The sequence below is a fragment of the Paroedura picta genome, chromosome 3, assembly GCF_049243985.1.
Source record: "Paroedura picta isolate Pp20150507F chromosome 3, Ppicta_v3.0, whole genome shotgun sequence".
NCBI lineage: Eukaryota > Metazoa > Chordata > Lepidosauria > Squamata > Gekkonidae > Paroedura > Paroedura picta.
Genome location: NC_135371.1, coordinates 131870587 through 131897862, shown reverse-complemented (window position 1 = coordinate 131897862; position 27276 = coordinate 131870587). Strand labels below are relative to the sequence as shown.

At 44.2% G+C, this 27276-nt stretch overlaps 1 protein-coding gene across 3 annotated transcripts; it reads right to left on the bottom strand.

The window, feature by feature from the left end:
* Positions 1–801: 801 nt before the first annotated feature.
* On the bottom strand, positions 802–26522 carry FADS6 (fatty acid desaturase 6). Of its 3 annotated transcripts, none has more exons than XM_077327881.1 (7): positions 26225–26521; positions 17328–17901; positions 11531–11697; positions 8045–8225; positions 5778–5965; positions 5388–5567; positions 802–4758 (listed from the first exon to the last, which is right to left on the bottom strand). In XM_077327881.1, the coding sequence occupies exons 2-7, from the start codon at positions 17818–17820 to the stop codon at positions 4609–4611; spliced, it is 1359 nt and encodes a 452-aa protein (XP_077183996.1). In that variant the 5' UTR covers positions 17821–17901; positions 26225–26521; the 3' UTR covers positions 802–4608. The 3 variants fall into 3 exon arrangements, with proteins under 3 accessions (XP_077183996.1, XP_077183997.1, XP_077183998.1); XM_077327882.1 differs by having other exon boundaries at positions 17328–17841; XM_077327883.1 differs by lacking the exon at positions 5388–5567 and having other exon boundaries at positions 26225–26522.
* Between the last annotated feature and the right edge of the window lie 754 nt (positions 26523–27276).

The window sequence follows — 27276 nt, the reverse complement described above, 5'->3', positions numbered from 1 at the left end:
ATGTTTTTTGGGAAATAAAAGGGATGCTTTTTGCAATTGTGCAATTGTGTGTTTTCTTGTATACTCTCCTAGCATTTGTGTCACTCCCAGGAGTGACAGAAATCCTGCTGAGCATGCTATGGTTCTCCATACAGAGACGAATGCTCGGTTTCCTTTTTTCCCTTCCCTTGTTGTGTTCTGTGTGTGGGTGAGGGTAAGGTGATATGGAGATGAGCCAACACAACCTGCTGTTTGTTGGTTTCTTTCATGTATGACTGACATGGAGGCATTGCCAGCATGCCAGTTTGTGATTGGGCTGGGAAGAGGGGGGGAGGTGAGGTGGGTTCTGGTGGAGTCCATTGCAATTACTGTGCTTACAGCTCCTTGGAGATGTGTCTTTTTAAAAAAAAAATTCTAGTAAGAAAGCAAAGGCACTGACTAGTTATATTGGTGCGATGTTGGCATCTGGGGCTTAGAAGTGCTCCCTTCTCTGCTGTGATCTAGTGGCATTCTCCCCTTTTCTTCCCAGCTTTAACTAAGATTTCATGTTACATGTTCACTAGTTTCCCTCCCAGCATCAACCACGATTTTGTGTTCTATGCACACCAATACAAACCACAGTTAACACCAGTCAGATTCCCTTGAAACTGTGATTTCGGTATTTGGTTGATTACAGAAGCAGATTTTTTAAAATTAGCCATGTTTACATTAGCACATGTATAATGTGAAATTAGGCTTAATAACATGAAGGAGGTACAAGAGGAAATTGTTCTACAGAGAGGAGGCAGAAGAAGAAGCAGAAAACCCACTTTCTGTGCTTACTCATAGTTAAGAGCAGCATTTATTCACTCTCCTAGTTAACATGATGAGAATAAGATTCTCAAAGGAAAACAAAAACACACTCATTTGCATAGTTATTCCAGGTCAGGAACTGACATGTCAAGGAAAAAAGCTTATACATCATTTCCATACACTAAAGTATTGTATCATAATATCTTTGTGCGATATAGAGAGCAAAGTAAGAGGTGTGATTCTTATGCTCATTAATTCAATATTATATATTCCAGAATATGAATTTAGATTAAATATCATTCTATCCACCGAAAGCCTTTCTTTACTGGGAGTCAGCTGAGAGTGGCTAGGAAAGCCCACTATAACAAGAAAAGCTTCTTCAGATGTGCAGAAGCAGAAGAAGACGAGTTGGTTCTTCTGCTTTTCTCTACCCAAAGCAATTTCAAAGCGGCTTACAGTCGCCTTCAGTTTCCTCTCCCCACAACAGACACCTTGTGAGGTAGGTGAGGCTGAGAGAGCCCTGATATTATTACTCGGTCAGAACAGCTTTATCAGTGCCGTGGTGAGCCCAAGGTCACCCAGCTGGTTGCATGTGGGGGAGCGGGGAACCAAACCTGGCTCGCCAGATTAGAAGTCTGCACTCCTAACACCTACACCAAGCTGGAGCAAATATAAGATAAATTAAGCTGTATACCCACTGTTGGGTGAAGATACTCTCACAGAAGACAGAGAAAGCAGAAAAGCTCAATACCTATTTTGCCTCCGTTTTTTCCCCGAGAAAGAGTATGGACACATCTAGGGAGGTAGAGAGGTTGTCAAGAGGCATCTGGCTGCACTGGATAAGTTCAATCCCCAGGGCCAGATGCTTTGCACATGAGAGTGTCAATCATCTTCAGGACTTCTTGGAGGACTAGAGATGTGCCAGAAGATTGGAGGAGAGCAAATGTTATTCCAATCTTCAAAAAAGGGGCGGAGATATGACCCAGGAAACTACAGGCCAGTGAGTTTGACCCCTGTCGCAAGGAAGATAATGGAACAGATATAAAGGAAGCAATCTACAGACATCTGAAGGACAATTTGGTGATCCAAGGAAGTCAGCACATAATTGTCTTCAACAGGTCCTTACAGACCAATCTGTTTTCCTTCTTTGACCAAGTGAAGAATTTACTAAGTTGAAGAAACTCAGTTGATGTTGTTTACTTGGATTTCAGTAAGGCTTTTGACAAGGCTCCACATGATGATCTGATGGGTAAACTGGAGAACTGCAGACTGGATTTTCAGGTAGTTAAGTGGATAGGGAACTGGTTAGAGAATCGTACCCAAAGAGTAGTTATCAATGGTATTTCATTGGATTGGAGGGAGGTGAGCAGTGGGGTGCCATAGTATGTGGTAGTGGGTATGGTACTTGTCAACATTTTGATTAATGATGATGATCTGGATGAGGGTGGAGGAACCACTCATTAAATTTGCCGATGACACCAAATTGGGAGGTCATGCTAGACAACTGAAAACAATAAGGAGAAGTGCAGAGTTCTACACCTGGCTCACAAAAATGAGAAGCATGTATATGAGAACAGTGGTTCTCAACCTACCTGATGGTGTGACCCTCTTTGGGTTGCTGAGGCCACCGCCAGCACAGCATGGCAGCATGGCGCCGGTGGTCTCAGCAACCCAAAGGATGTCATAGGGTTTTGTCCTCCATCCACTTTGATGATCACAGAAGCCCGAGGTGGCCAGTGCTGTGGAGGGGAGGGATGCCGCTGCCCTTCCACACTGCTGGCCACCTCAGGCTTCTATGATCGCTGAAGTCGCCAGAGCATGCGACTCTACAATTCCTTTTGAATCACCAAGGTGGCTGGTGGCGGCAGCAGCCTTGGCAACCCCCCTGAAAGGGTTGATTGACCCCCCTGAGGGGTCGCGACCTCCACGTTCAGAACCATTGAGATGGGACATAGACTGCTGGGTAGCACTGTGTGTGAAAAAGATCTTAGTATACTTGTTGGACTGTAAGCTAAATATGAACAGACATTGTGATGCAGCGGTAAAGATGGCGACTGCAGTGTTGGGATGGCATCACATCAGAACTGCAAAATGTCATAGTCCTGCTGTATACCACATTGGTCAGACCACACCTGGAATACTATGTGCAGTTTTGGAGGCCTTACTTCAAAAAGAACATGGACAACATTGAGAGGATGCAGAAGAGAGTGACAAGGATGATTCAGGGCCTGGGGACCAAGCCCTTTGAGAATGGCTGAAGGACTTGGGAACATTCAGCCTGGAGAAAAAAGATTCAGAGGGGATATGATTAGTCTCTTTAAGTATCTGAAAGGTTGTCAATTGGAGGAGGGCAAGGAGCAGTTCCGGTTGGCAGCAGAAGATAGGACCCACAGAGGACCAAGCAATAAAAAAGAACACAGCAGGAACTGTTCTGAAGATTATGGACATACACAATAGCCTGGGGGACTGTCCTGTTGCAGAATTTCAGTTAAAGGCTCTTGCCCTAGCGACGGTTATGTATTTATTTATTGGAGTTGTATATTGCCACTCCCAGCAATAATGACTGCAGAACAACATTGTAATGTCTCCCCCCCCCACCCCATAGCTCACTCTTCTGTCCTCCAGTCATCCTCCCTTCCTGCTTCATCTATGCCAGTCAACTCATGGGAACTCCAAGACCATGAGGTTTTCAAGGCAAGAGGTGTGCACAGGTGCTTTGCCATTGCCTCGCTCTGCATCGCAATCCCAGTCTTCCTTGGTGGTCTCCCATTCAAGTACTGACCCCGCTTAGCCTCCATGGTCTGATCAGATCAGGCTAATCAGGACTATTCAGCCTGCTACATGGGATGATGAGCAGTTAAGTTATTCTCCACTCCTCCAAGCCCTGTACACCTCCACAACAAATTCTACACAAGCAGCAGTTCTTGCTTTAGACTTCCTCTGCAGTGCTGGTCTAATATCCTACCACGAATGAGGACTGTATGTCCCTGGCCTTATGTGGCTTCTATATTTTCCTTTTACAGCATGTTTCAAGGTCGAGTCCTTCTCCAAGGGATGGGTGGGTGAGGGGCGCAGAAGCTGCCACACACAAAGGCGCGCACTGGGGGTAGGCCTCTGGTGTGGACCATGCTTCGTTCCCTCAGTTTTCCCTGGCCTGGGCACATTTTTCCAAGTGCATGTGGGGCATTGAAGTCATGGTGTGGTGGGATGAGGAGATGGGGGGGGTAGTTTTTATGTTTATTTGCATATTTTTATTATTTTTCTTGCATATAGGGTGTAGCAGGGTGTGTGGCCAGCTGACATCACTTCCATAGTACCTGGAATCCTGAAAAATATTTCAGGTGTACCTCCATGGCCAAAAGTTTGAAAAAGGCTGCCATAAAGAGTTCTTTATATATTTTATACCATATAAAGAGTTCTTTGTACCTGTATTTTCCTATTTGGAAATTATCTTGGGGAAAACATAACATATTAAACAGCCCTTATAATTTCTTCCCCATGGCTGCAAAATAGGAAGAGGAACACATCAAATGTGTTGATGTGCAAAGTTAAGGCAGAGCAGCAAAAAATTAGAAGCTATTGAACTATTTCTTTCTTGATGCTATAGAAGCTGCCAATTTATCCTTCAACTCATCATGTAATAATTGGAGGTTTTTAGTGTTGTGTCGTTTCTAGAGTCATATTTCCTGTTGTTCAACTGGAAGGCAAGCATTCAAGGCATGATGGTTTTCTCCTTAGTCACTTGATCAAGTCCTAAATTGGGTTCTAAATTCCTTGATCCTGGGAACAAATGTTCTTGCCTTGGGGCTGTCCTTGCTTGGCACCCCAAAGGTGCCATCACTGAATTCCAACAAGTTCCGTTATAGGTGGTGCGTGGACCATCAGTTCCTCATATCTGTTCAGGAAGAGCTTCAAGCGAGACAGATAAGAATCCTCGTTATAAGGCAGGTTTTTTTCTTTTAAGTACTGAGAAACGACAGGCTTGACCTGAGAAGGAAAATCAACATTATCATATTGTGGCATGCAATTACTAATATATTATTATTATTATTATTATTATTATTATTATTATTATTATTATTATTATTATTATTATTATTATTTAATTTTTAGACCACCCTTCTCCAAATAGGTCTCAGGGTGGTTTACAACATAAATAGTTAAAACACAATAAAATCCCCATAAAAACCCCAATTAACATCAGCAAACGTTACATATAACGTATAGTGGCGGTGGTCACAATTCTGATCTTAGTTCAGCCTGGTGGAGAGAATAATATTCAGAAGAGGGTGGCACAAATAGATCTAACAATGATCTCGATGTTAGAGATCTCAATATTGTCAGCCCTCAGATCCGTTCTAGCCTGGCTTTCTAGGTGCTAACTGCAGAGGCAAAAGAGGATGAGCCACATTTGGGATAATGGGGCTTGACAGCTGGCCACTGCAGTCCCGGCTCCAAAACTGGAGTACTTTCCAACTCTAGGAGTATGATTCTCTTGGCTTCACATGGATTGTACATTGTTGTTAATCAGTTATGTACCCATCCCTCTAAGTGTACGTGAATGCCCCACTCTTATTTTCCTTTCAAAACCGCCACATCACCACTCGGCCTCACACCTTCAGGCACATGTTATCAGAAAGTGTTGGGAAGAGGTGATGCTCCACATGGCAGCTGATGAGTGAGTGGCCAAAGGACCAGTCTAGCAGCACATTTCGAGGCAAGTTCAGAACGCCACAGCTCATCATATGAATCCGTTTTGGCTTCTTATCAGGAGCAAACATCGGGAGGCCAATATGCTGATAGAAAAAAGAGAGAAACACAACAGAGTTGCTGGTTTATGAGTCAACCAAGATGGGTGGGATATAAAAATAATGTTGTTGTGGCTGTTGTTGTAATAACACAGCTCTGGAATGTTGGGATGGGAAGTAACTTTTGAACTACCTGAAGATATCAAGTCAACATTTCCAGCCTGTGCTGGAAACAGGAAGAACCCAATTCAGCCTTACCTGGAAGATGTTAACATGGATGTAAGGATGGGCAAGTAAAGATCGAGTGAGCAGCATACAGGTGAGAGCAGACCACACAGACTGGAACTCTGAGATATTGAGCAGGAGCCAGTAATGGGAGTATAGACCAAGAAAGATGCAGCAGAGGCTCCGGATGGCTGTTTTCAATCCAACTTCTTTAAGTAAGCCTATGGAAACAACAATTGCAGAGTTTGGGTCAAGATTGAGGCCAGTGGGTCAAGACAACTGGGGACATAAACACAAGCCACACATGTACCATGTGTGGGAAAATCTATGGGTCTGATCTATGGATGAATTCTGCTAAAATGCAACAAAAGCTGATGGCTCTGATGGGTAATGTGACCTACCTGAGACTGCCAACCCAGAATCGGAAGCCTGGTGCCTTAGAACATACTTTTGATAGACCAGTAAGGCTGGAAATTTCTTTTATAGCAGGGTTTGTCATGTGCTTCCAGATTATCTTGATCATTGATGGTTATTCTACTCTAAAATACAGATCCTAATGTGTATTAGTTATAGTCTCAATAAGAAGTTATTTTAAAACAGAACAAAGAATCATGCTGTGCATCTGAAAACTAAAGACAGCTGTGGATACAACTGTAATACACTATGGCCATTAAAATGTTTAGCTTGAAAATCAGAAGATATAGGTTGGATAACTTTTAAGTAATTTTGTAATAAAACTGGCTTTTAGAAGGATGCAGTTACCAAGTTTTATATAAGCCCTGACAGATAATCATATTTACGTTCACGAAGGAATTTGCCCATAAGTCAGACGGGCTACCTATCCCAGGAGCTTTTATCCTCCTCTAGTGCTATGGATTGACTTGCTTACTTCAGAGATCTGGAGCTATGCTTTGTGGGCACCTCTGCTTGGTTTTTGTACAGTTTTCTGAACTGAGCAGGTGGTTCTGATGGACCAACAAAGTTTAATTCAAGAGAGATAAGCTTTCATGTGCAAGCATTTCATTGGTTTTAAAAGTGCCGCTGGACTCAAACTTTGTTCTGCTGCTTTAGACCAACATGGCGACCCACCTAAATCTTTCTTTGTGGGGCATATAGTTTGATTAGATAGTCTTTGGTCTTTCTCAGTTTCATTCTTCTAGTTCTTCCACAATAAAAATGTCCTATCTTGGTCTTAAAGCTAATAGGCTGTCGACCAGTAAAAGACAACAATATAACAAAAGGTTATGGCTGTTCAATGTTCATTAAAAAGAAGTAGTGTTTAATTGCTTCAACTATATATTAGCACGTATCTAATGTTATATTAAAATTCAAGTCTTGCTAACTGACTCATTAAATGATAGAAGAGTGAGCAGGCTTCTTATTCAGATGAGGATCCATACATTTTCTTCTCAGATTGGAATAAATTGTACAGAAAAAAGAAGAAATAGTTTCTACAGATGACCTGATAAAAACTCTAGATCCCCTTTCTTGACCTGTTAGTCATCAGTGCAAGACAAGAAGTGGGAGTGAACAGTTAGACCGATTCCTCAGTGGAACAGGCTTCCTCGGGAGGTGGTGGGTTCTCCTTTGGAAGTTTTTAAGTAGAGACTAGAAAGCCATCTGATAGAAATGCTAATTCTGTGAACTTAGGCAGGTTGTGAGTGGGTGGACAGAAGGGACTGTGTAAGGCCTATTATGCACGGCCACTGAAATGGCGGCATGGAGAACGTGGAATAGGAAGAAGCGAAACAAACCGCTTACGCACAGGACGGAATGCAACAGCGGCAAAACCCAGAGTATCCGATTATGCACGCGGCTACTCCAGAGCCGCTTCTGGTTGCACTCTGGTCCCGGGAAGCTCCACTTTCTTCCGCATCTCACTAACGTGGCTTTTTCGGCGGCATACATTGACTCTGCGCCCGGTTGCCACCTGCAGCGTGCATAATTGGTGATTTTAGCCACTGCCATTCCACCCCGAATGCATACCTTCCACTCCGTGCATAATGGGCCTAAGTGTTTGGCTCTTGTGGCCCTTTCCTGCATTGTGCAGGGGGTTGAACTAGATGACCTTAGAGGTTCCTTTCAACTCTATGATTCTATGAACTCATTACAAGAGAAAAAAGTCTCTGATAGCATTGTACCGTAGTACTATAGAAATAATATGGTGATTGGTATTGATTAAACTACGAACATGATAAATTATGATGCTAGAAAATAATCTTAATAAACCAGTGAAATAATCTAGTTGATCTGCAAATGTTATACTGATATGTAATAGATGTTAAAGGAAAGCAACATACTGATTGCCACTAAAGGAGTGAGAACAGGTACTGCTATGGGTGCAATGAACATGTAGACATAGCGGTTCAGGAAAGGAAGCTTCCATGTGCTAGAATCCCCCAGGCCAATGACATTTGTGTAGCCATGGTGCAGCTTCACATGGTTGTAGGAGCCCTGTTCCGCTGTGAACGCTGAGCAAACCTGGGACAGAGAAGAAGATTTTTAAAAAGGGATATTGCCAACTTGTAGGTACGGAATGTAGATGCAGGATTCACAGAAATGAAAGTAGTAGTTTGCACACAGACAGTGATTAAAAAAAAACACACACATCTTTCAATACTCTGAATATTCTTTGAGTTCTCTTGTTAGCATACATGTGGCTGTATGGCTGTAGCACATCAATGTATGTAATGCTGGTGTCTCTTGCAGTCACTGGCCAACCTCATCCCTTGTCCTCCCCTACCCTTGGTCTCTTCTATTTCAGGCTCTTGAATGCAGAATGCGTTCCCAGTAGCAGCAGGTAAAGGGGGCAGCAGGAGAGTGAATGACAGGACAAGCAAGCAAATAAAAGGAAGCACCCTGTGGCCAACTTGTTTTCCCTGCTTGCTTCCTATCATCCTGCTGTCACCACTGCCGGGAAGGCAACCGCCCAACAGCCAAGTTTCTGGCTCAGTTTGCACTCTTGTTCCATTGGTACTGCCATAACTGTCAACCTCTCCTGGGAAAGAAAGCTCCTCTCAGCTGAGTGCCTGAGATGCAAGTGGCACAATTGGCTTCCATCTCAAGAAATCAGCTTTAGTTTCCAACAGGAGGGAGGAGGAGGAAGAGGTGGCAGTGATGGAGTGACCATCAATTTGCTGAAATATTACAACAATGTATATGCATTTTAAAAAATCCAAAATGTGTTCACAGCACAAGTGTCTTTTTAAAGTCATCCTGTTTTCTTCCTCATAAAACTTTCCCCACAACAGTGACCCTAAATGTACTTACTCGAGAGTAAATTAAACGTAAATGGTTATGAGGGTAGGTCTAGAACTGTAAATTGTCCACCTGTTTAAGCCAGAGCAGACCCTCAGAGCCAAATGGGACCATGTGAATGTGAGTCTTTGGACAACTGTCACCTAAAAATCCCCATAACATATCAGGGGAGAGGTTTTGTCAGTTTGTACTGCTTAAATGCCAAAAACCCTTTACATGTGAGTAATCACAGGCTCAGTTCTTTGGGAACCTGGAAGCAGAGAGGCAGTAGGAAAAGGTGCCTAACCTTGACTTCATCCACTTTCTCTGCTCCATATTGTCTTTGCAGGTTTGAAATGAAGGTATGTACAAATAAACATTTAAATCCAGTGTGCAGAGGGAAGTTATTTTCTGATAAGTCCTGAAGCAAATCAGTTGGATATTAATTAAGTGACTTAGCAGTGCATCCACATGCAACTTGGTAGGTTTGTAAATGGATTGCAAAATGCTCAGATTAATCTTTGTTTAAAAAGTAAAGGTAAAGGTATCCCCTGTGCAAGCACCAGGTCATGTCTGACCCTTGGGGTGACGCCCTCTAGCGTTTTCATGGCAGACTCAATACGGGGTGGTTTGCCAGTGCCTTCCCCAGTCATGACCGTTTACCCCCCAGCAGCAAGCTGGGTACTCATTTTACCGACCTCGGAAGGATGGAAGGCTGAGTCAACCTTGAGCCGGCTGCTGGGATTGAACTCCCAGCCTCAGAGTGTGCAATTGTTTTTCCCTAGAAGTGATGTCAGAAGTTGCTATGTCCTATCCCCAAAACCCCTGGTGTGGGGTAGAGGCCTGATAACTAGGCTTGCCAACTTCCAGGTGATGGCTGGAGCATTATACCCTGCCAAAGACCATCCCCTTTTCAAACCCCACCCTCCTCCGGAACAGCCCCCAAATTCTCTAGGTATTTTCCAACCTGGAGCTGGGACCCCTGTTGGCCACCCTAACCCCAGAAAAAAGCCTGGGCCCATGGAGCTGCAAGCCCATGGCCGGAAGTCACGTCTTATTTTGTGTCAAAAGGATAAAGCTACAAAAATTTAAAAAATAAAATATGAATTATATAGTGTACACATAAAATTAAAAACCTTTGGGGTCTGAATATCAGACTGTACACGTTACAAAATTCCTGGTAGAGAAATATGTCCTATCAGCCACATAAAACCAAATGCATTTCAGCTTATACAGCCCTCCTCAGTTGTTTCAAGTACATGTTTTTAATTATATATGTACACACTATATAATTAATATTTTATTTATTTGCTGTAGCTTGATCCTTTTGACACAAGTTAGAAGATTTTGGGTTGAGCCGATTTCTCCTCTTTTGTCCTTTGCAAAAGTCACTTGTCACCACAGTCATGTGACAGAATGAGGGACAAATATCTGAACCTGGCTGTGCCTAAAAGTCATCCTTCCTGCAATGGAGGAATTGCCTCACTGTTTTGCTGTTTCTCTCAGAAAGACTGTATGGAGAGGCAGGAGATGGGATATCCTTCTTCCCCATTCATTTTCACTAGCTGTCAGAACTTACACAGAGGGGGGGAGGGAGGGAGGAAAGTTCTGTATCAGTAGCTGGGGTACCACAAACCACTTGAGAATCCCAAAGAGAAGATTGAAGATCTCTATTCTAATCACTCCCAACATTTCCAGTATATAACTTAAAAAGTGGTCAGGCAGGGCCTGGTCTGTGACATGGAGACCACAGTAGGATTGTCCTGGTGCCAAAGATTGTATTTCAGATACCCCCAACTTATTTCACGCAATTGAAATACCAGCCTTGATTTAGTTCAAATATTAAGGAAGACGATTAACAAGATATTCCAAACTATTTCTGAATCAGATTTGGGGGATTTGTGCATCTCTTCCAGAATCAGAGATGTCTGACTTTACAAGGCATTACATTATTTCATAACAAATCTCCACCCCGTCTTTATGTCTTATCAAGGTGACTGACAGTTAAAACAAGCATTATAAAGACACATTATAAAATTCAGTAAAGCCAAGAAGCATATATTGAAGCACAGAAAATCAGTAATTAAAATATTTGGTCTCCGTATTGTGAATGCATAGCTTTTATTTGAACTGCAAATGTTAGAACTTATGCATTACAGCGGGGGTAGTCAACCTGTGGTCCTCCAGATGTCCATGGACTACAGTTCCCATGAGCCCCTGCCAGCGTTTGCTGGCAGGGGATCATGGGAATTGTAGTCCATGGACATCTGGAGGACCACAGGTTGACTACCCCTGCATTACAGTGTACCCTAGCATCATCCTTTGCTACAGTCCCATTGCAAAAAGTGTGGCAAGATGTTTTGAATGGGCTGTGTGAGAATTTGGGAACTTGGGGTAATGGATTTCCAAGTAATAAAGTGGCTTTCATTCCATCACGTGAGGTAGGGTTTGTTAAATTTCTGTTTACATAAGCCCATCAGATCCTATGCATAACAAAAAGCTATCTCATTTGTTTCCTGTGTCACAAATACGGGTTACCGAAAACTCACCTCTAAGAAGAATATGGCTAATACTTTCCCCCACGACTTGGACTCCACCAGAGAATTGTGGCTGGCCAGATGGCTCCCCTTCGCAGTTATTGTGTAATGTGCAACTCCCAGGATAACAATTCCCAATAGGAAAGAAAAAACATTGTATGAACGCAGAAGCAAGAACCCTGGGAAAAGAGAAGAAAATTTAGGACTTTATCTTTTTCTTCACAACCTTTATATTTTTTCCTATAAAGCCAAGAACAATAAAAGAACAAGCGGACATAGAACTATAATTTTCTGTTCTGTTCTACTAATAAGGCCCTGAGATTTATTTGGGTTCATTTCAAAGCTAGGAGACTAAACTCAAACAGAATAAAAACACTGTGGAGCTAGCTTGTGTGTACACTTTGGAGACTACTAAAGCATTGTTTTGAAATAAGCTGTCTGGACCCGCGGGACCCGGCCAGCTACTGCCTGGTTTCGCATTTAGTGTTCCTGGGTAAGGTGGTTGAAAGGGCCATGGCGGACCAGCTCCTGGCATTCTTGGAGGAAACTTTGGCGCTTGACCCATATCAGTCTGGCTTCCATCCTGGCCACAGGGTGGAGACGGTGCTGGTCACCCTGTTGGATGATTTCCACTGCCAGCTGGATTGAGGCAGGTCACCTGTGCTTGTTCTGTTAGATCTGTTGGCCGCCTTTGATGTGGTCAGCCATGAACTGCTGGCCCACCACCTTGTTAGGACAGAGATATGGGGCACAGCTCTTAGCTGGATATGCTCCATTTGAGCTGGGCTGTCATCAGTATGCAGATGACACCCAGCTTTTTCACCTAATGGACAGCCACCCGAACTCCCCCCGGAACCATTCGCCAGATGCTTGGAAGCAGTGACTGAATAGCTTGAGCAGAGTCATCTGAAACTCAAGCCCTCCAAGATGGAGGTCCTGTGGCTGGGAGGTAGGGGAATAGGCCAGGAAGCGAGCTTACCCACTCTGGCAGGGAAACAACTTACGACCCCAACCCAGGCCAGGAATTCGGATCATAGAATCATAGAATAATAGAGTTGGAAGGGATTTCATAGGTCATCTAGTCCAACCCCCTGCACTATGCTGGATACTCACATCCCAATCGCTCATCTACTGTAACCTGCCACCCCTTTGCCTTCACAGAATCAGCCGTCAGATGGCTATCTAGCCTCTGTTTAAAAATTTCCAAAGATGGAGAACCCACCACCTCCCGAGGAAGCCTGTTTCACTGAGAAACCGCTCTAACTGTCAGGAACTTCTTCCGTATGTTTAGATGGAATTTCTTTTGAATTAATTTCATCCCATTTGTTCTGGTCTGTCTCTCTTGGGCAAGGGAGAACAATTCTGCTCCATCCTCTATATGGCACCCTTTTAAATACTTGAAGATGGTTATCAGATCCCCTCTCAGTCGTCTCCTCTCTAGGCTAAACAGACCAAGTTCCCCCAACCTTTCTTCATACATCTTGGTCTCCAAACCCCTCACCATCTTTGTTGCCCTCCTCTGGATACGTTCCAGTTTGTCAACATCCCTCTTCAATTGGGGTGCCCAAAACTGAACACAGTACTCCAAGTGAGGATGAACCAGAGCAGAGTAAAGTGGTACCATAACCTCCTGTGATCTGGACACAATACTCAGTTTGATACAGGCCAAAATCCCATTTGCCTTTTTAGCCACTGAGTCACACTGCTGACTCATATTCAATGTATGGTCTACTAAGACTCCTAGATCCTTTTTGCACATGCTACTGCCAAGGCAAGTCTTCCCCATCTTATATTAGTGTATTTGGTTTTCCTACCTAAATGCAGAACTCTAAATTTGTCCCTATTGAACTTCATTTTATTCAGTTTAGCCCACTTCTCGAGCCTATCAAGATCACCCTGTATTCTGTTGCTATCTTCAGTTGTGTTTGCTATCCCTCCCAGTTTAGTATCATCTGCAAATTTAATAAGTATCCCCTCTAATCCCTCATCCAAATCATTTAAAAATATGTTGAACAACACAGGCCCCAGGACAGATCCTTGGGGTACTCCACTTGACACTCTTTTCCAAGAAGATGCTGAACCATTAACAAGTACCTTCTGGGTACGATTTGTCAACCAGTTATTGATCCACCTGACAGAATTAGGATCCATACCGCATTTTACCAACTTGTCAACAAGAATATCACGTGGAACCTTATCAAAAGCTTTACTGAAATCCAGATAAACTATGTCCACGGCATTCCCCTGATCCAGCAAGGTAATCACTTTCTCAGAAAAAGAGATAAGGTTGGTCTGATACGACTTGTTCTTGCAAAACCCATGTTGAGTCTTTTAGAAATCACAGCTCTCAGTTCCAGCTGCTCAAGGACTGAGTGTTTGATTATTTGTTCCAAAATCCCACCTGTTCTCCAAGAAGTGTCAAAAATAATGGACGGAGGTTCAGAGATGACATCTGCAAGTTCTTTTTGTACCCTTGGATGCAGTTCATCTGGCCCAGCAGACTTTGTTTCATTTAAAGAAACTAGGTGTTTGTGGACTGTTCCAACTGTGACCCTTGATGCCTCTTTAACCATGGAGGCACAAGTCAAGCGCCCTAGTAACGCCCTACCTCTCCCCTGAACACCTGGCCAGACTTGATTTCTGTAATTCGCTCTACATGGGCCTACCCTTTCCCCTGATCCAGAGACTACAGCTGGTACAAAACGTGGCTACAAGGTCCTCACTGGAACACCCTGGAGGGCTCATATTCAGTCAATGCTGAGGCAGCTACACTGGTTGCCAGTAGCTGTCCAGATCTGGTTCAAGGTTTTGGTTTTAATCTTCAAGGCCCTCTGCGGTCTCGGACCCACATACCTGAGAGACCGCCTATTGCCCTAACTCCCCTCCCCCCGCAGAGCCCTACTTTATGCAGGTGATAATTTACTGGTTGTTCCCGGCCCCAGGAAATAATGACTAGCCTCAACCAGGGACAGGGCTTTTTTAGTCCAGGCCCTGACCTGGTGGAATGAGCTTCAAGGTGAGCTGCAGGCCCTGTGGGAGCTTTCGTTGTTCCACAGCACCTGCAGAATGGAGCTCTCCCGCCAGGTCTATGGTTGAGGATGGAGTAGTGCGGAAGATCTCCCCTCCCCAGCAGCTAATCTTACGATCTGACCCTCTTTTCACCAATCACTTGTTTTTTCTGAGAAGTCATTACCCATATCAGTTTTGTATTAGATTATTCATGGATTTTTGAGGACACGTTTAAATTATCTACTTGTTTCTTTGAGGCTAACCAATGATCAACAAAAATGGACTCTCTGTGCCCTTATTACTACTAAAACAAACACCACCTCTGATAAATCAATGGATTGAGGACTTTGGAACTCTGTCAATATTTGAATGCATGGCAATTGCGTATAGACTTATTTTTGATGTAGAATACATCTTCTGGAGCACCTCCTCAAACAAATATGGTTATGGCAAGGGAGGGGGAGGAACCAAGGAGAAGGTTGGGAAACCAAAAGGTAAGGGGGAAAATGGGAGAGGGGAAGTGTGTGTGTGTGTGTTTGGAAGGCCTGACCAAGTAACTCCAGAGCAGGTATGTGTTCCATATAACCTTTGAGAGTCAGACTGTCAGTAAATGTTTAGATCTGCCATCACTGTTGTTATGCAAAAATAAAAGATATGGAACATTTGCATCTCCTGTAACATCTAGATAAATTCCCTAAACATTCAGCCAGGTCTCTATAAAGTTATCTCAAATTGTCTAAAGAATCAAGGACAGATACTGAGCAGCACATCTTATCAGCCAGTTTAGAAATATTTTGTTGAGGTATATGCCATTCGTTGTTGAAGGATATGATCAGGCTCAAAACAAAACTCCAAATTTCAGTCTTGTATTTAGTCTTGTAGAGGTACTGCTCTGAGCCACAAGGGAGGACAGCAAATGAATGTACAAATAAATAAATAACCACTACTACACTCAGCATCCTGTGTGTGCCAGGCTCTGCCTGGTTTGGGGGCCTCCATAAGAGACCAGCACATGCTGGACAGCGGCATCTCCCCAGCTGGGGGAACAGCTATGGTGCATGGCAGGCAGCCACAGGAACCTCCAATAGAGGCTGACGCCCATGGAGAATCTCCTGTGATCACCTCCCAAGGGTATCAGCAGGCCTGAGGGGTAGGAGGAATTTGACCTGGGTGTTGCTTGGTCCCCACATGTGGGCCTGCTGGCAATTTTCCCTGTCATCCCTTGCAGTCAGCTGGCCACAGGATGGGGGAGCATTTGTTAAGCATCTGCCCACCTAGTTGCCCACATTCATTTACATAAGAATAAAGCTACAGCCTTTCCAAGTCAAAAAACCCCAATGTGTTGTATCCGTGTCTTCTGTTGTCCAGGAACTGAACCTCCATTAAAAGGCCTTTTCTCCAGGTTGTTGGCAACCCTACTATAGGGCAATGTTTGCAACATGATAAATCATAATTTTCTGGATGCAATATGTACAGTGAGCAACTATCGCATATCTTGAGAATAAATGGAACATTGTGTGTATAGTACATGGCATAATGACAGGCATGATATGATTTCCTCAGGTAGGCATTTGCGTATGTAATTAGCATTGCCTCACCAATGCTGTTGAACTACTTGATGTATCATACATGAAGAACCAGTTCTCCTGCCCTGCCCCTCAAGGAATTTAATGAAACCTAATAAACAAAGACAAGATAACAATCTTTAATTCTAAAGATGGATGTCTTATTTTTTAAATAATTTTAATTGTAGCCTAAGATTACCCAGTGGGCTTTGCGGCTGAACAAGGATGGTTCCCAATCAAATTTCTAACCAAAGACTGATAAAAAATTTACCCCGCCTTTTTATTCATGAAGAAAATTAAATTGTTTTGCAAAAGTTGTGAGAGGTATGTTTTGCGCTTTAATATTGGTTTGTATATAAGCACCCCAATGACATTAGTGTAGCTGTTTCATGTGCACAATCGGAAGGCAAGGACCACAGTGACAATATGTCATTTGACGAAAAAAATTTGGGCAGCACTTTTTCCTTCATGTCCCCAAGAAAGACCTCTTACAGCCTGGACACATGAAGTCAGTTTACTGCAGGACTTTACTGAAATAATAATTATCATAAAGCCTGACTATCCACAAGAGGATCATATTTTGCAGCCCAATACATTGGACTACTATCTAAAGAACAAATTGGCTCCTTATCTTTCGTAAAACTCACTTGACTGAGGGCAGAGAGGTAGTGTCTAAATTTTGTAAAATAAATCATTTAGATCTAGATGCTTCTGCAGAACACGGCAGATCTTTAATTGCGATGCTGGTTTTTTTCAAAACCACTGCAATGTTTGCCCATGACTCCTGTTGCTCAGTACAGTTTCCCACACACACATCACACTTGAACTTGATGACAGAGATTTGTTCTGCTCCTACAAATTAAAAAACCCAGCATCCTTGGGATAATACAATAGTGTAATTGACAAGCATGACCTTTTTTCAATGGTGGTACATTGGAAAATGTGGCCAAACTGCTAAGGAGAAGTACAAACTCAAGAACAGTTGCCATGTCAAGGTCAGACCAAGGACCCATCTAACCCATCTCTCAGTTATCAGGGCAATGAACAGCAAGATGTAATAGCCAGCCCTTTGTTGCCTTGCTATCCAGCAAACATACGGTTAAAGGTCAATAAGCCAGAAGGCCTAACAACAGATTTCCCCATTAAGAGCAGATTTCCCTATTAATACAGAGTGAGAAATCTAGACACAAGTCACACTCTACAGAGTACCCAAATATCCTGGACATTCTGCTTACCTACTGGGAGGAGGAGAAAGTTCATGGTAATAATAGCGTCATCAATGCCATGCCTCTCCCACCAGCTGCTTTTCTTCACCACATTCTGCACCATCTCAGAGAGTTCCCCCATCAGGGAATCCTCACACCTTCTCTCTCCAGCTGGTGACATCTCCTCTTTCTTCATTGCTCTTTTTAACATTACCATCTCTTCTCCTGAGGAATTGGGACTTCCATCTTTGTATAAGCCAGAGTAATCTGAGGAGGACCTCAGGCTTTGTTCTTCTGGAGCTTTCTCCTTGGGAGGGCCTCCTCTTTGAAAACTGTTTGGCAGCTGTATTGTGGTGTCTGCAGTTTCTTGGTTTTGCGAGCCCCCTCGTCCTGATTTATCACCTCCTTCCTGAAAACCATTTTGCCTTGAGGGTATACCTTCCATTTTAGATTGCTTCTGTTTTCTTCTTTCTGGGTGACATTCCTGGTCCTTCGTCAGCATCTCCTCCTGCCTTGGTTCCATCTCCTTGCAGAGCTCAGGACGCTGCAGAGTAAGCCAATGTCCAAATGCTTTTGCAGGATCAAATAACAAACCAGGCCGTCCCTGGCAGGGCAAACACAGCAAAGAAATGTAGGTGGCCTTCCTGCGCAGGTGCCACTGTACAGTCAAAAATGCTCACTATGCTACAAGCTCACATTGCTTTGCTCTAGCTCTGAGAAGCTGACTTTGATCCTGTCCCTAGGCTCTGCCCCTTTACCGCCCTCTTCTTTGCCTGCTTCCTCCATTCCCTGTCTGCTTACAGCTCTATCCCAGTGCGGCTGTGTCTCTTGCCTTTGGCTCTGCCTTGTGCAGGCAGGAATTGTGCTGCTGCCGTCTCCACAGCCAAAGGACATGGGAAGGGCAGCAGTGATGTAAAAAGGAGCACCAGAGCTCTGCCAGAGGCAATTTGGATAAGACACAGAGGGAAAAGCACAAGAAGCTGCAGGGAAACCCAGGTATTAAAGGGCCATTGCAGCATTAAAGCAAAACAGAGACTCCTCTCTCTCTATCTCCTCAAAGAGGCCTGGCCCCTATATTTCTGGTGATCAGATATCAGATCAAGGGAGATTTGTAAAAATTATACGTTAGGATTACTATTACTTGTTGGGCTCAGCAGACTCTTCATTATATAAACTTATTCCTCCAAATTCAGTTTCTTCTTTTTTTAATGCAAACTTAAATTGATGCAATTTGTATAATTTTTAAGCTGGTGCCATACCAACCATTTCAAATTCCTGAGTCTCTGCAAATCATGCAACTTTAAAAATGTTCCTAATACATTTTGAGAAATTAATTAATTGGTTGATTCCCCTTGGATAAAGCAGAGTTCTGGCATTTGTAAGGTGGAGTTCCGGGACATCAGCCATACTGACAGGGACTTTAACCAATGGCCATCCTGACAGAGCACCGTGAAACTGAGGGTAAGACAGAAGACAGCTGCAGTCTACAAGATTCCCATGATTTCAAGCCTTTTCCCATTCCTAAAGGTACTTTTTAAAAAGTAGCTGAATTTGCCTAACACTACAATTCCTGGGAGAGTTGATGATTCATAAGAGCTGACCAAATAGATCATAGCCATAGGCACAGCAGGGTGGTTCATTTTTGAAAAACAGATCCTGTTCTTATACAACTGTTTGGTGCATATACATTTATTAAGAGAAAGCTTCACTTAAGCTGCATTTATCTATTTATTTCACAAAATCTGTCTGCCATCTTTCTGCCCAGTTGGGGCCACCATTTCTGTATTCAGGCCGCTTATAAGCAGCAAAACTTCTGAAGACTCTAACTAGAAGACACATCAGGTAGAATGAAATCAGTTGAGAGACAAAGGAAAGGGGAGATAAAGAAAGAAGGGAAGAGTAGTAAAAAGCCAGAGAGAAGCATTGTAAATAGTCAACAAGAAACGGCAAGAGGAAAGCATATTTAAACCACAGATATTGTTACCATTCTGTGAGAGAAGAGAAGATAGTACATATAGTAGACACACATCAAAACAATACAAACTGGTTTGAGAAGCAGGAGACCAGAGTGGGCAGAAGCATCCAGTGTATTGCATCATGACCCAGCCAGATGGGGAAACAAACTGTTAAATACCTGTTGGTTTTCTCCATGAATTCTATTTCCTCTTCTAGGAACATCCTCCAAAGCTCCCAAAGTTTAACTTCTTCCAACCCCCAGTGATGGCCATCCCATAGTTAAATTAAGGTGGTGTTGGTTAACTTCATTTGAAAGGGAAAGAAGCAATGAGACTCCATATTATTTCCTTTTCATTTTATCACACTGCTTCTCCACTCATCTTCTGGAATGTCAAAGGAATACTGATGGACTATCTGTTAAGGTAATTTGTCATGGAAATCCACCCCAATCTTTAAACAGCCCTGCGGCGCAGAGCGCCGCGGACTGAATAAAGGAGTAAGGGCTGTGTGGGAGGAGTTAGGCTGGGCCCTGTCCGGGATAAAAACTCGGAGGGGCCAATCAGGAGCCGCTCCGGCGCCCGGGAGAAGGGTCCAGAGAGCCACGGGTGGGGGGTAGGCCGCGGTGCCTTCTCCCGGCCGCTGGAGCGGCCTCGCGGCAAGGCCGCTCCGCGCCCAGGAGAAGGCTCCAGAGAGCCACAGTGGGGGGTGGGCAGGGCTGCCTTCTCTCAGCCGCCGGAACGGCCTCGCCGAGCCGCTGGGCCCCACCGCCGCACCTCGCATGGAACTGCCGCCGCTGCGTTCAAGCACATCGCCGCCCGACTCGGAGATGCCGACATCCGCCGTCCCCGCAGCTCCCGGCCGCGCAGCGAGACAAAAGGTAGGCCGCCTTTCACACTCACAACCCCGGCCTCGCTGCCCACACGGGTCCCTTTGGGGTTTGGGAGGGGGGTTCCCCTATGCCATCTAGCGCCCATTTCATTTGAATGTGAAATGGGCTTTAAATCTAGTCTGGTCATATTGCCAGAGTTGAAGTGCTGTAAACTCCTTCAGATTTTGAATGAAGCTGGTAAAGCCTAGCGGTTATGATGTGATACCAACTTTATTAAAAAAAAAACAGAGGGAGTCAGTTGTTTGCAGCTATTAGATTATTGTCAGCAATACAGTAACTTCTATCAAGTTGACTGCAAATGGGAGGTTATAAAGTCTGCTTTGCTTCTTTATTGCCAAAAATTTCAAATTGTCACTTGAGACCCCAAGGAATACCTCCTCTGGGGACTTCAATAATGCCTGATTCATGTGACCATCTCTTTAGCTGATGTAAGCACAAGACCAGAGATGCCAGGTTGCCACTCAGAAACCATCTGGCTCTTCTAGGTAAAGGCTGTTTTGGATCCTCTGATTTCCATGTCAAAGAGGAAATTGGACTCCAGATATACTTTTTAGATGTGCTACAAAAATGTTAATTACACAGAAGCAATAAAAACCTAGAAATCCAGGTATCAAACTATGGATTCAAAACGTTTGACAATAGGTAAAACTGAAGAGAGTAACAGAAATGGCATAACAAAGACATGGAAGGCAAGTCCTTTACTAAAAAAACTCTCAACATGATACCAAAACAAACCAAGGCCTCCAAAGATAGGGGACTGCCCACAGTTAAAGATCTTAAGTGGAACTCATGAATAATTTAAAATAATGAAAGCAAAGTTAAATTGCACAATGACCAAACACAGGGGAAAAAAGGATAAGAGAGGTCTTAGCAAAACTTATTCCACATTGGTCAGACTGCACCTGGAAGTACTGTGTGTAGTTCTGGAGGTCTCACTTCAAAAAGGAAGTAGACAAAATTAAGCAGGTACAGAGAAGAACGAAAAGGATGATCCAGGACCGGGGGACCAGCCCTTATGAGGAAAGGCTGAAGGACGTGGGAATGTTCAGCCTGGAGGACAGGAGGTTGAGAGGGGCCATGGTTACCGTCTTTAGGTATTTGAAAGACTGTTACTTGGAGGAGAGCAGAGCAGGGAGCAGTTCCTGTTGGTGGCAGACGATAGGACCTACAGTAATTGGTTTAAACTATGGGTACAGTGGTACGGGCTAGATATCAGAGGGGGGGATTTTACAGTCAGAATAGGTCAGCAGTGGAATTGGCTGCCTAAGGAGGTGGTGAGTTCCCCCTCAGTGGTGGTCTTTAAGCAGCAGCTGGACAGTTTCTTCTCCTGGATGCTTTGGGCTGATCCTGCATTGAGCAGGGGGTTGGACTAGATGGCCTGTATGTCCCCTTCCAGCTCTGTGATTCTATGATTCTAACTTCAGGCCTGTATGTCATATGTTGATGACAACCCAGTTCAATGTTTTATTAACTGAAAAGTAATAACTGCCATCGCTGTCCTAAACCAAAATCTGGAAACTTCAGACAAGTGGATGCAAGTGAATAAACTGAAACTGCATCCAGATGTGTGTGTTTTTTTTGGGGGGGGGGGAAACAGATCAGAGCTGTTGTGCCTGTTCCCTTCCTTCCTTCTAGACACCTCTTCCCTTCCTACCTGAGCCAGACTTCTGTAACTTCCACACTTGTCCTGTGGTCTAATATAGGGGTAGTCAACCTGTGGTCCTCCAGATGTTCATGGACGACAATTCCCATGAGGCCCTGCCAGCAAACTGGTTTCAACACGTTTTGGTTCTGACGATAGTAGCATTGGTCTACTCATGTTCAAATACATCATTTTGACTTGCTCATCCTGAATTAAGTTAGCACTACTTAGAGCAGTAACAGGCACCACCTATAATACAGATCCATTCCTGTTTGGGCTAATGGCACATTTATTGTTTTGTTTTGATCTGCTTTGTGAGCATTTGTCTGTTGATCATGATGTGGACGATGTTTTTTGCCTATTTTTGCTGTCTGCTAATGTTTCGACCACAAAAAAAGGAGAAAATATCCTGACCCAAGACCCCCCCCCCGAAGGGTCAAACTAAGGAAAATGTGCTCAAGCCTCTGTTGTAAAACTGAATATTAATATTTATAAAAATTAAAATCCAAGGGTTAAAATATAGCCTCCTTAAAATCAGATGGCCAGATAAAATTCTTTGAAGCCTCTTATGTTTCTCAAGCAGGCCCTGGTCTAGATGATCACTTCAAGTGTTCAGTGAGTGTCCTATAGGAGTCAGCCTTTCTCCAAAGTATACCTCTGGTCCATAGAATCGACTAAGGTCCTTGGTGTCCTACATAGTTAACATATTATATCACTGTATGCAAAGGAGCCAATTGTATATTTAACATATCTGTTCCTGTATTTTATGTATCCTGCTTTATTTATGTATTTATTTTTGCCTGACCATTGATAAAGGCAGCGATGCCGAAACACATCTGGTCAGTGGAGGCATTAGTATGAAGGTACACTTGAATTTTAAGGAAGCTATACTTTAAGCCTAGGGTTTTTAATGTTAAGAGCCTTCTCTAGTAGTTAGGGGAGGAAGGTTAGAAAGGATTTATAGTCCTTTTGCTTGATCTCCCTTTCTTCAGAACAAACCATGTGCAGGTGTGTCTAGTTCTGACACCTGTGCCATGCACTTTTACCAGGTTTTAGGAGATGTTACTCTGTCATAAAATCATGAAGATTTCCATTAGGACATATTATTTAGAGCAGTGGTCCCCAACCTTTTTATCACCGGGGACCGGTCAATGCTTGAAAATTTTACTGAGGCCCGGGGGGGGGGGTAGTCTTTTGCCGAGGGACCTTACCACCACCTGAGCCCCTGCTCCACTTGCTTTTCAGCCGGCGCCCCTGATTTCCCACTGCCTGCTGGGGGGGGGCTGCCAGCAGCAGCTACGCAGTGCCACGACGAGGGGGAGCCCCAGCCATGGCAGCCACTGGAGAGCACCAAAGGTGAGCTGGCAGCAGAATGGCAGGGCAGCCCCCAAGGGAGAAGCTGGGGAGGAGAACGAGGAGGAGCCACGGCCCGGTACCAACTGATCTACGGACTGGTGCCGGTCTCCAGACCGGGGTTTGGGGACCACTGATTTAGAGGCCTCTTGGCACTTGTGCATTAAAGTTTTTGGTGGGCGTCCACTAAGGATTGCCTTTGCTGTCGCTGCTGCTCGGGCAAATGCCCAGGGCTTGCAGGGGCCTTGGTCTGATGCCGGTGATGCTGCTCCTCTGGCGAGTCCCCAGGGCTCGGATGGGTCTTGTCCCGAGGCTTGATATAAGTAGGCTCAAAGGGCTGCGTGTCTGGCTGGCTAGGCCCAGGCTGCTTGTCAACTGTGAAGTCTGAGGCCGGATCTCCAGGTGGCTCCAGGAGCGGATCGAGTAGCACCTCCAGACCAGTGCTGGTTGTGCAACTGGGGTGAACATGACAACATAGTTGTAAAGCAGATCCCTGCTGATCAGAAACTTTTGATCAACGTTGGAATGCACCAAAACAGGGATTTTTCTCTTCAAGGAGTGAAATTGTACATCTAATAAGCTATGGATTGGTTAGAAATTTGGGAGTCATAGTTATGTAAAAACACAGTTCCAACCCCTTGGATGGAGTCTCTCAGCACATTTCCAGGAATTGAACTAACGTCACCCCTTGTGTCAATGAACCCCTGTGGAATTACAACAGCGTCCTATGTAAATCATCCCACAATTTTCTTCTTTAATTGTTTTTAGTTGGTTTTATCTTCTGGTTTTATTTTCAGGGTCACTGGCTTGTGATCTGCTTTACTGTGTAGTAGCTGCTTTTGGCAGCCTCACGTGTTTTTTTTTTTCTTTTTTCTTCTTTTGGAGTTCATGCCTTTTGTGAAGTGGAGCAAACTGCAAACACCCAGTTCTGTTTGGCTGGAGGCCTCTGTATTAACAGTAACTTTAGGGGAGGCAACTTGTCTGTTGGAAAAAGGAGTAACTATAGAAAACGAAGCTGTTTCAGGCACTCTAGGCCAGGGTTGTCATGGGCTGGGTCAGCAATTCTGAGTAGGCCCTGCCCTCCTGCGGGCTGCTAAAAATACAAAATGGGGTACACACTGTATTGCAGCTGTATAGAAGGATAAAACCCACTGTATAGTTCCAACAAAACTAAGTAAGCCTTTATACAATATGGAAAAAGTTTGTCTAATGCTGTAAAAACACAAACATGTCTTTGTAATACTCGAAACAGCGTGTAACGGTAGGCATGTCAAATCTAAACGAGGCTGGTGAGCTTGTGTTTCACTTGTGACTGCTTCCTCAGTGAATGCTCACCAAAAACTTTAATGCACAAAAGCCAAGAGGCCTCTAAATAACACTCACGTCCTAATTGATATCTTCATGATTTTATTGCAGAGTAACAACTCCTAAAACACGTGAAGGAGAGAATACCATCTTAAAGACCACCTAGAGCAGGGGTAGTCAAACTGCGGCCCTCCAGATGTCCATGGACTACAATTCCCATGAGCCCTTGCCAGCATTCACCGGCAGGGGCTCATGGGAATTGTAGTCCATGGACATCTGGAGGGGGCACAGTTTGACTACCCCTGACCTAGAGACTAGGGAATCCACACTCCTATCTCAGCCTCTTACCTACTGTGCTCGCAGAGCAATCCTGAATAGGGTAACACTCTTCTAAATCCACTGGCTTTAGAAGGGCTAAACTCAGTCAAACTGCGGCCCTCCAGATGTCCATGGACTACAATTCCCAGAAGCCCCTGCCAGCGAATGCCAGCATTCGCTGGCAGGGGCTTCTGGGAATTGTAGTCCATGGACATCTGGAGGGCCGCAGTTTGACTACCCCTGGTGTAAACCATCTCCATTAATTGTCACTAGCTTTTGTCTCCTTCGACTCATGTCATAATCCACAACAGACTGTCAATGGGTCAGGTTACCACCAGGGTAGGATTCATCTTCTCTGAGAATTTGTTATGCAAACATGTCCAAACGCATGGGTTGCAACCCAATGCTATGGGGTAAGTTTTCTGAGGAAACTGGTCTGAACTGTTACTCTTCTAATGGTGGGGGATTTAACTTGGTTGCTAGGATCAAAGGATACCTCCCCCAGTAGCTTAAACTTTAATGCACAAAAGCCTATGTTTTTCTCAGCAGTATGTATAAAGGTAAAGGTATCCTCTGTGCAAGCACTGAGTCATGTCTGACCCTTGGTGACGCCCTCCAGCGTTTTCATGGCAGACTCAATACAGGGTGGCCTTGCCAGTGCCTTCCCCAGTCATTACCGTTTTACTCCCCAGCAGCAAGCTGGGTACTCATTTTACCGACCTCAGAAGGATGGAAGGCTGAGTCAACCTTGAGCCAGCTGCTGGAATCAAACTCCCAACCTCATGGACAGATAGATTCAGGCAACATTTCTGCCGCTTACCACTCTGCGCCACAAGAGGTATGTATACTGATATGTATGTATACTGATGCTCAAATTTTGGAGGAGAAAGAATTACATGAAGCTTCTTTATATTGAGTCAGACCATTGATCTATCATATTTTATACCCTGACTGAATAGTTCGGGCAAGTGGCATTTTTCTGAAAGGTACAGTGGAGATGGGGATGACTAACTTATCATGGTCCCGGTTCATATTAAGGCCCCCTACAGAGGGATGCCAGTCTCCAGGTGGACCTGAGGATCTGCAGGACTTGTAGCTCATCTTCAGGCTACAGAGATCAGCTCTCCTGGAAAAAAATGGCTGCTCTGGAGGGTGGACTTTCTGGTGTTATACTCCAATCCCGACTCTACCCTCAAAGTCTCCAGATATTTCCCACCCCACATCTCGCAACCCTACCCTACAGCAGGTGCTACATCTGACCATTATCTCCCAGGTCTCATTACTGCCCTTAATTTCGGCTTCAGCATGGGCAACAATGCAAGAGTTAAGACTAATGATTGACAAAAAAAGGTGGGGAGAGGATCTGACCTTACTGGTGCATGATTTTGGCAGAAGCATAATGTTGAACCAGAGGCAAAAGTCACCAGATGAAGAAAAAGCATAGGTGTGCAGTAAGCAACTTACTTTGCAGCTGCACAGTGTGCTTGTTCCATTGCAGATCTCTGTCACTTTCTCCCACTTGAAAATGAGGTCCTGGTGGTTTTCCCACTTGAGAACCACAAGAACCTCCTGCTGTTGTCCTAGATCCTGAGACAGCTATGCATCAGCCATGCTAGTTCAGAGGCCCAAATGTTAGCCCTCCAGAATTTCCACCCCAGCCCCCCTGGCAGGCACAGTGAAAGCAGCAAGGTCACATAGATGCAGCCAAGAGAAGATGCATTGCCCAGCTAGCAGCTTTGAGCCAGACCATTTGATTTTGTTGACTGCAAGATCAAGTCCTATTATGACATCACTAGGTGAATTCCAGAATCTGCCTTTAGCGCTGCTCTCACTCTTTTTGCCCCAGCCTATTTAAGCTGAGGCGCTGAGGGGGCAGCCCAGTCTTGTCAGATCTTGGACGCGAAGGAGGCTTGGTCCTGGTTAATATTTGGATGGGAGACCACCTAGAAAATCCAGGATTGCTACAAAGAGGCAAGGAATGATAAACTGCCTCTGAATGTTTCTTGCCTTGAAAACCCTATATAGGGTCACGATAAATTGGCTTGACTGTACTTTCCACCAGCATTTAAACTGAGGCTGCTGACAAGGTGTGTCAGACTGTTAGTGATTCTCCTAACTGGCTTCTGCCAGGTAAAGAGAAGGTTCTTTTGCGCCATCTAAGAGACTATGTGCTCAATTTGATTTTGTATGGTCACGTGTAACTTGAGAAAAAGCGAAGGAAGACTTGTGAAACTGGCTTATATCCAAGTTGTTAGTTCTCTCTTACTCTTCCAGGATGTTAAAGTGAAGATATTTTTCATCTCACTCTGTTTTATCATGTGAATATTTACCGTCTCTTCCAGATTAAATGAAAATACATTTAATGTGGTTGAAATCAACTTTATTGGAATATATATTGTTATGTCTGTGGGCATTTGGACACAGATGTAAATGAGGGTTCTCTGCAAGCCAAGGGACTAACCCAGGGGTAGTCAAACTGCGGCCCTCCAGATGTTCATGGACTACAATTCATTGTA